Source organism: Parasteatoda tepidariorum, chromosome 10, assembly GCF_982258835.1.
Source record: "Parasteatoda tepidariorum strain Cologne lab strain chromosome 10, Ptep-v5.0, whole genome shotgun sequence".
Lineage (NCBI taxonomy): Eukaryota > Metazoa > Arthropoda > Arachnida > Araneae > Theridiidae > Parasteatoda > Parasteatoda tepidariorum.
The window spans coordinates 26,772,754-26,782,174 of NC_141764.1; the positions used below are offsets into that span (position 1 = coordinate 26,772,754).

Below are 9,421 nucleotides of genomic sequence, written 5' to 3' on the forward strand. Positions count from 1 at the left end.
CCAGCAGGGACCGATCTAGAAATTTGGGGGCTGTAGGCACTAGACTATTGGGGGCCCCGATGAATCTGATCTTAAATTAATTAAAAACCCTCTTTTAAAAAGTTTATCTTAAATATATATAAGTAAGAAGAGATATATAAGTGAATAATTGTAATTTCAAAATAGGCAGATATTAATTATCTATATGTATATCCATATAAAATAAAACAGTTAAATTTTAATTTAATTCATACAAATAGAGTATAAAAAGTTGAAAATGTGACCATAAACAAATACATTTAATACATAATTTTAACAGTGAAAAAGTCACAATAGAAATTATATTTCAATAAAAAAGAATCAGTAATCAGCATTTCCTGAAAGCTAAATAGAAAACTTGATTTTTAGAGTAAAAAGTTACCAAAAACTTGGAAACCAATATGAAATATATTTATATAAATTGTTAATTAAAAAATATGCAATATTTTATAAGTAGTGTTACTAAAGGTAAATTATAGAACTGTCCAATCAATAATAAACAGTCAACAGAGCCATTTTGGGGAAGCTTCTCGGGGATAGGAATTATGGACTTAAATTTTACAGTAAATTTATACACAAAATACAGTAAACTTATATAATAAGAAAAAAATTATATTGTACCACTTATTACGTAAGTTTTTTTCTTGATTTAGTGTTGAAATCGTTTAAAATATCTTCAAATTTTAGACTTTCTGTCAAATCACACTCCATTGACATTAGTGCTAAGTCACATAGTCTGCGATTTGTCATTCTTGAACGAAGTCGATTCTTAATTCTTTTCATTAAAGAAAATGATCTCTCTCCCGAACAGTTTGACACAGGAATAGATAAGAATATCCTTAACGCTACTTCAATATTGGGATATGTGTCTTCTAGCTGTAGCATTCGTATAGTCTTTAACATTTCAGTTGGATTTGACTTATCAGTCAAAAAGTCTTTGAATTGCACAAGTTCGTCAAAAAGTCCATCATCAACATCTTCAAAGTAAGCTTCCTGAAATGGCTTTACTGTTTCCAAGCATACTGGTTTCTTATTGGTTAGAAATCCAAACCTTCTTTCGAGAAAGCTGTAAGCTTTTTTTCTTTCACTTAAATGAAATTTCAAATTGTCACAAATGACATAGTGTGTCTGAGTTAAAAATTTTTCTCTTGGGGACAAATTCACACTTTCACTGGTGCTATCATCTAAAGCCTTTGGTATTCGAAGAGCTCTTGAGGTTTTATAAGAAATATTTCCCACAAGATTTTCAGCTTCCTTTTCATAAGAACTAAAGTTTTCTCTCACATTCTGAATAAATCCTTCTAAGGATTCATAGAGTGGGATTATCACTTCAAAGGTACAATTTTGAGCCTGCAAACTTTTACTTGTAGCATTTATGCGCTGTAGTAACGTATCCCAAATAATGGTTATTAAAGCAATTTCAAAAGTTTGGCATTTCTTAAGTAAACATTTAGCTTCATGTTTCGTTGAAGCTTTTTCATTAGAATTTTCAGCCACATCTTCCAATGTCTTTATTACAACTGCATATCCTTTTCTTAAGGCCCTAACGGCAGCAGCACTTGCAGACCACCTTGTACACGATAAAGATTTGAGAGTAAGAAAATCTTTTTGTTCGAATTTAGAAGTAAAAAACTCCCACCTGTGAGGGGAAGCTGAAAAAAAATTATATAGTGCTTGCACAAAACCAAAGTAGGAAACAGCTGCTTCACATGATTCTGCAGCATTCACTCCTACCAAATTTAGTGAGTGAGCTGTGCAGGGCACAAACTCAGCCAAGGGGCACTCTATTTTTAATCTGGATTGTAAGCCAGAGTACTTACCAGCCATGTTGCTAGCATTATCATATGACTGCCCCCTGCAGTCTTGCAAATTAATGGTTAGATTTGTTAAAAATTGCACAATTGTATCATGCAGGTGCTCTGCAGCATGGCTATGTATAGCAACAAAAGTTAAGAAACGTTCAATAGGTTCATTTTGTTCATCTACATATCGCACAACAATACACATCTGATCAATGTGTGTAATATCTGGGGTAGAATCAACTATGATTCCAAAGTACTTCGTTTTATTTATTTCAGAAACAATTTTATCTAGTACTTGTTTTGCCATAATTTGAATTATTTCATCAACTGTGGTGGACGATAAATAATTAACATGTCCTCTACCTTTATTTCCATAGTTTTTCAGGTGTTCCTTTAAAAAAGGATCAAATTTGCTTATAAGCTCTAAAATTCCCAAAAAGTTGCCATTTTTGTTAGAGCCAAAGGTTTCATCATCACCAAAAATTGCCAACCCACGTACTGAAATAAACTTTAAAGTTTCTACAACTCTGAAAAGTACTTTCCTCCAGTACATTTTTTCACTTTCATTTTGCTCTATTATTTTGTTATCAATCCGACCAGAAGTTAAACGCAATTGAGCCATAGTGTTTATAGCCTTCCTGTGAGCAAAAGATGTCTCATGAGATCATAACCTTTTATTTACATTGTGCCAATCTGTAAAACCACAACTGCTTAAGTAATCGCTGTTATTGCCAAACAATTTACACACATAACAAAAAATAGCATTGACAGTCGAAGAATACACCAGCCATTTTCTTTCAATTACTTCTCCATTTCTCTTTTTGTGTGAAAAGTTGTTTTCTGTGCATGTCCGAAACTTATCAGCAAATAAACGGCCAGAATATTTTAAACCAGCAATGTTTTGGTTAGGTGGACTGCGAACAAAATGTTCCTTCAGTTTGTTTGTTACTGTGGTCCAAGTTGCAGGATCACTATCGAACACCTCAAGTAAATCTAGAGAAGACGATGTGGCAGGATTTGAAATGACCTTTAAATTGTGGCTTAAAGAGGTTGGCAATCTTTCGTCTGAAGATACAGTTGCTGTTTCATTTTCATTTAAAGTTTGATCTGGTTTATTTAAATGAAGATTTGAAGAGCTTGCCACACAGATTTCTTTCAAATTATCTCTAAAACTATTTTCTTCAACACAAGTTTTGTCTATTAAGGCAGATCGTTCCTCAATGTTGGCGAGTTTTGGAGCAGAAAAAAAATTATTTAACGGTTTCATTGTCTTCAAAAGACTTACATTTCTCATTTCTTTCTCTTCTCTCTTTCTTTTTTTAAAACTACCAGAAGCATATTTTCGGGTTGACATTATGGCTTTAAAATAAATTTAAAATCGATTACTTCAACGCGCGATAAATATAATCCAATTCAAAACAAACACAAATAATGAATGAGTGTGTTACACTTTATATTACTAATATGGTCATTTCCCACTTTTTCAACTTTTTAATCTGTTTTTTTGTATTGTTACTTACAATTTTACATACTAGATCAGTTGAAACTGTTTAGAAGCCGTACCACAAGTAGGCAACAAAAATACTAATTCATTTTCTTTCACTTCAGTTTACTTTGAACATTAGGAAGAAATATTAATTTAATTAATATATTTTATGGAGCATTTTACATGGAATGAATGTATGTGATTTTGATTGGTGAAAGCAGAAAGTGCATGAGCTATGTATGAAAACACACTTTTAAATATTTCAGATTTTCGTTCTCTTATGTTTTAGCTGCGCGGGAGACATATGTACATGAACACAGAAAAAAACTAGGTTTGTTGGGGCCCCTAGAAATTTGGGGGCCCTAGGCCCAGGCCTCTCGGGCCTAATGGTTAATCAGGCCCTGGTTACCAGAAAAGTCGTTATCTTACAGTATGGTAATTTTACCAGAATTGTTTTCTTCGTGCAAGGTTTGGTGAACGAAGCGTGCAAGGGGAAGGAAAGCCCCCCCCCCCAGTTCAACAGACGGATGTAATGTTATTTTTTCTACTTTATTTATTAAAAACTAAATATTTTAAAAAAATAATTACCAAAGTTGTCATTTACAAATGTATAAATTAACCTATCATCCTTCTAGCTTTTGTCAAATTCAAAAACAAATTATTCAGTAAATACTTGTGTGTAATCTCAACATTCGAAAAAAATTGATAGTTTATTCATAAAAAGATTAAGAAAAAAAAAAGGGAATGTGCATAGTGTTCTCATTTTTTAAAATTTCTATTGAAATATGTTTTTGTTACGTTTTTTAGCTAGGCAAACAAAAGATTAGTTATTCGTAGCTGTAAATAAAAATAAAAAATAAGCTTTTGCTTTCATGAATTGACTCAATATTATGTTTCTGAATTTATTCAATAATAAAAATTAATGAATTGATTTATTATGACTCATCATAAGAATTACTTATAGCTATTTAAAATCACAAATTAATAACATTTAAAAGTAAAAAATAGTTTTTAATTTATTAGCAAGCGCTTTTTTTTTTTTATCCTCCGCGCAAAGTGACTTGCAGAGGAGTGTCTAACTTGATTTTGACTTGGTTTTTCTTCGACCACCATCAAAGTAATATCTACCAGACTTGCTTAGTCATGCTCTATTCAAGAAACTTTTCATAGATCAATTTTCTCCCCATGAGGTTGACCACCACACACCTTGAGAAATTCGACGTGAGCACTGACCAACGCCTGCTGTCCACCACACAGGTAGAGGAAGTTTATTAAAACCGTACATGTTTTATCTATATGTGAAAATATATAAGCAACAAAAATGAACTGCAAATAAATAAAACAAAATAATTAGAATAAATTGTGAGTAATTTTCTTTTCTTCCGGCTGAACTAAACTGTTAATTGGGTGATATACGAGGGGGAAATATAGGCTTTTTTTCGTCTTCGATTTATTTTCAGAATTAAGCAATTTTGCAATTAGCCTATTTGGCAATATCTTAGGGGACGTGTTAAATACGAAGCCGTCTCCCAAATAGAATTTCGGAAATATAGCGTGCGGTATTTTAAATTCGATAGTCATTTTTTTTTCCTGGAAAAATTGCACCAATTCGCACAAATATAAATTCAGAATCATTTGAAAGTTACTTATTAATAGTTTACATTTGTCGGGTTTTAGAGTTTTGATAAGTACTTTTTTTTTTATAATTATTTTTCTTAATTTATGCTGTAAAATATTTTTTTTGTTATCTAAATCAGATTTTATCAATTTGAACAATAATAGAATTTAATTATTAAGAAATCTGAAAACAAATTTACAGTTTTAAATTATTTACTTAATTATATCTATATTGCGTTTCCTTTTTCATATGCAACTCCATTTCAAAAAAAAAATGTAAAGCATTAAGGTAACCATCTCATTACTTGAAATTTTGATCCCTTCTATTTTGATTCCTCCTTTTTTCCTTTCTTTTTTTTCCTCCCCCCCCCCCTTTTTTTTTTTAATCCTTCACCAGGATAAAAATAAAAGATTTAATAATAATGTCAGAAATGAATGCTTTGTTTTTAAAATTCCCGATGTAGAGGAACTATTTCGGATTTTCGTAAAATAATTAAAACAAAACTATCGAATTTGCGATTTTTGATAACTATTTAAATCATAGAGCTTTTTTATTAAAAAGCTTTTGATAACATTTTTTTATTTTGAAATCGGCAAAAATGAGCTTGAATGTTAAGTTTCAAGCATGAAATTAAAATATTATTCAAATATATGTAAATTACATTGATGAGCATCAGTGGTGCAACCAGAAAATCATCCGGCGAGAATTTTCAAAATGCAAAATATTGGTTTTTATTTTTATAAGTTCATTAATATAAAATTATTACTAATTATACTGAAATGAACTATTTCTAAAGAATACTTATAATATAATTATAATAATGCCTTACTATTATTTAAGAATTCGTAAATTATTCACGGAGAAAAAATTTTGGTAAAATTACCGTACTGTCTAGTAATGACATAAAAAAAAACTTAATTCCGGTTAATAAAACCAAAATATACGTTATTTACACTATTCATATAGTAATTTTTCCTTTCGTATAGTGACGGTTTATCTGAAATTCTTTTTCAAAATTATAGTTCTTTTTACCACACATTTAATAAAAAATACATAATTAAAAAGGAAATTTAACCGAATAAACTACTTTTATCCCATGTATCATGATAAAATTTCCAAATTTTACCACATTTACCAAATTTAACACACATTATAAAACCCTATTTTATTGTTAATTTTAAGAAATTCATTGCCAAAGTGCTTCGGTAAAAATTACCGAGCTTTTTGATGTTCGCATGGAACCAGAAACATGGTAAATTTTACTATATTCCGGTAGTTTTGACCATAATATTTCTTCTCGGCGTATTTTTCCACTGCGTGGGGTTTTAATCTTAAAACTACTCTTGGATTCTTCTTCTTTTTCTAACGTACGCCGATTGAACACTTTAAATTGTTCCTTTTTTACGAGTAACATAACATTTTTTAATTTAAATTCGATTAACTTAAAAGTTTAGCATTATGTAACTGATTAATTTTTCGCTGCATATATTCCTTTTATAGGTTAATAAAAATAAATATTAAGTACTTTTGAGTCAGTTTAAAAAACTTTTGTTCAAAAAATAATTTTTATTCTTACTACAACATAATTTATATCAACAATATGCATGATTTTCATTTTATTGAATCAGCCACCACCAATAATTTAAGAGTGGAGGTTTTACTTAATCGATCATACAGACGTCCAAATTCTCAGAATTTATTTTATAAAATTTCTAAATGCATTTAAAAGGCAATGTAAAAATAAATAAATATGTTATTTATTTACTTTATTATCACTGGTTAAAAGTTAATTTATTATTAGCGACAGTTTATGAATTTTCCTTTAATAGATGTGGAAAGATATGGTTTCTTATGCCTCATTTGATAGAAGATTTTATTAAAAATAATACAGAAATTCTATTGAAAATTTGATTGATTAATACTTTTAAGTAAAAAAAAAACAATAATATTTTTAAGCAAGCGATTCAATAGTTAGTCGAGTTTTGAAATTGTGTTCTAATTTTCAATTTTCCACTTTCCACTTTTTTTTTTGAATAGTGTAAACGATACATTCTTAAATAAATTTGCTAAACATAATTATAGATGACTTCTTGCAAGTTTGACAAGATCACAGACTTCAAATCGATAAAAGCTTTTTTCTTTCAGTAAACGATATTACAGCTTTAATATAACTTTTTTCGTCTATAATTTACATTTTAAAATAAGAAAATAATTTATTTTTAGCAAACGATTCGATAAATGATAACGTAAACGATAATTAGATAACACATTCTTTTTTGCAAAAATTTCGATTTTAATAATTTGAAAGTTGTATGGAATTTACAAGTTAATTATAACATGTTTTTATATAAAATATTAATATAGATCTGCCATGTGTACTTTAGCCTTAGCTGACAAAAACCTTTAAATATTCTTCGCTTGCATAAATTAAGTTGTTAATTTTTATGCCATGGCTTTTCATTCTAACATACGTTTTATTTTATCCAATGATTTTAAATTTCACTTTTAATTATATTTAAACATTTTGTACCCTGAGAATCTTTAAGAGTTGAAACACAAATTTAGCTTCGATATGATTTATTTCGATAAAAATTAATGTTTTATATTGCGAAAAAACATACTTTTGAGCAAACGATTTGATAAATGGTGAGCTTTTGGAATCGTTTTCTAATTATCAATATTAACTTTTTGTATTTGAATGGAATAATTGATAGCACGTTTGATAACAAATAGTTCTGCATCAATAATATATAAATTCCGCAAATACTAAAGGCTATTAAGTTTATTTTTTTTAAAAAAAGTGTTTATGCAGGATCGTATTATAATTGAAAATTAAGCATGCATAGCCTTACGTTTTTCTCAAGAACTAGAAAGATTTCGTTTGGTTTCTTTGAAGCCAATTTTTATCTATTAATGCATTTATTTTTATCTTGCGATTTTAACTTGCTTTTAATATCGTCTAAATGTTTTGAAGCTCTCAAGAGGGTTTAAGAGTCTATTCTCTTATTTAGCTTTAATATTAATTATTTGAAAAAGAAAAAAATAATAACTTCAAATCAGGGGTTACCAAATTTGTAGCAACATGAAGTGCTCATGACTTCAAGTCAAATATCAATCCTTTAATTGTAATATGTTAATGTTCAATAGAAAACAATAAATTTAATATTAAGAGAGTTTTGGATATCTGTAATAAATTAGTAATCTGTCAAAAGGGGAAAATAGCCTTGAGGGTTCTTATTCCTTTTGCTAATTCAAACCAATATTTATAACTTCATGCTAACTATAATTTTGAAAACCAGAATTTGCTGTAAACCTTTCCCATTTGAACAGAAAAATTACTAAATAACTGGTTTAAATACCATATAATTTGTATTTTATTAACAGATTTTTTTTATTATGCATTGCTGTAGTATTACCAGAAAATCTTTTTACCGCTTATCAAAAATGGAATATCGCTTATTTCTTACTATTTCAACTCCTTATTTTTTGCTATGCAATGTGACGGTGACCACCAGCTAAGCTATCATCTCCCTAACAAAAGTTCTTCTACTATTTTTAAAAATGTTCTCGCATTCTTCAGAAGAATGCGCCTTTTGTTAGCCACATATCTTTCATACCTCATTTTTCTTCAATAATTTAAAAAGTTTGAAACACAAATCGGGCAAAAAGCGAAGAATTTTAAAGATTTTTATGTTAGCAAAGCAGCACTGCATCAGGGGACACACTGTCTGCCAACATACATTTGTCATTTTTTTTCGTCACAGATAACTATTTAAATCACCATTCACTGTAATCTATGATGTCAAATGGTATTGCATTTGATTTCTTTATCTTTTTGCAAATGTTTGTTAATATTTGAGAACTCGTAGTTCAATCTGCGGTTTGCTCAAAAAGACAGCCTACTCTATGTGGAGATAGGAATTCTGGTAAAATTATCGTACTGTACTGTAATGATATTTCTGGTTTTATTAAAAGAAAACAAAAGAAGAAAAAAACGCAATTTTTGTTAATAAAACGAAAATATACGATATTTAAGCAGTTCGTGTGGCAATTTTTCCGTCCATATGGTAAGGGTTTACTGGGAATTTTAATTTTCAAATTATAGTTCTTATTACCACACATTTAGTAAAAAAATACAAGACTGAAAACTAAATTTAACCGAATAAATTTATTCAATTTCATGCTTTAAGGATATATGAGATAAAACTATCAGACTTTTTTGAATTTACAAAATTTTATCGCATATTATAAAGCGATATTTTATTTTTAATACCAAATGTAATTTTATTTTTAATACCAATGGTAATGATTTTTTTTACCAAAACGTTTCGGTAAAAATTACTAATCTTTTTTGTGTTCTCGTAGATGTAGAAACACTGTATTTTTATCGTATTTTGGTAGTTTTGACCATACTTTTTTTCTTAGTGCATATACATACTTTAAATTAAAACAGTTATTCAAAAACAGATTTTTTTTACTCTTTTTACTGATATTTTA

General features: G+C 28.8%; 1 protein-coding gene across 1 annotated transcript; it reads right to left on the bottom strand.

The window, feature by feature from the left end:
• Positions 1-339: 339 nt before the first annotated feature.
• Positions 340-2,442, bottom strand: LOC147802458 (zinc finger MYM-type protein 1-like). The gene is made up of 2 exons (XM_087152705.1): positions 868-2,442; positions 340-363 (listed from the first exon to the last, which is right to left on the bottom strand). Exons 1-2 carry the CDS (start codon positions 2,440-2,442, stop codon positions 340-342), a joined length of 1,599 nt encoding a protein of 532 aa, XP_087008831.1.
• Between the last annotated feature and the right edge of the window lie 6,979 nt (positions 2,443-9,421).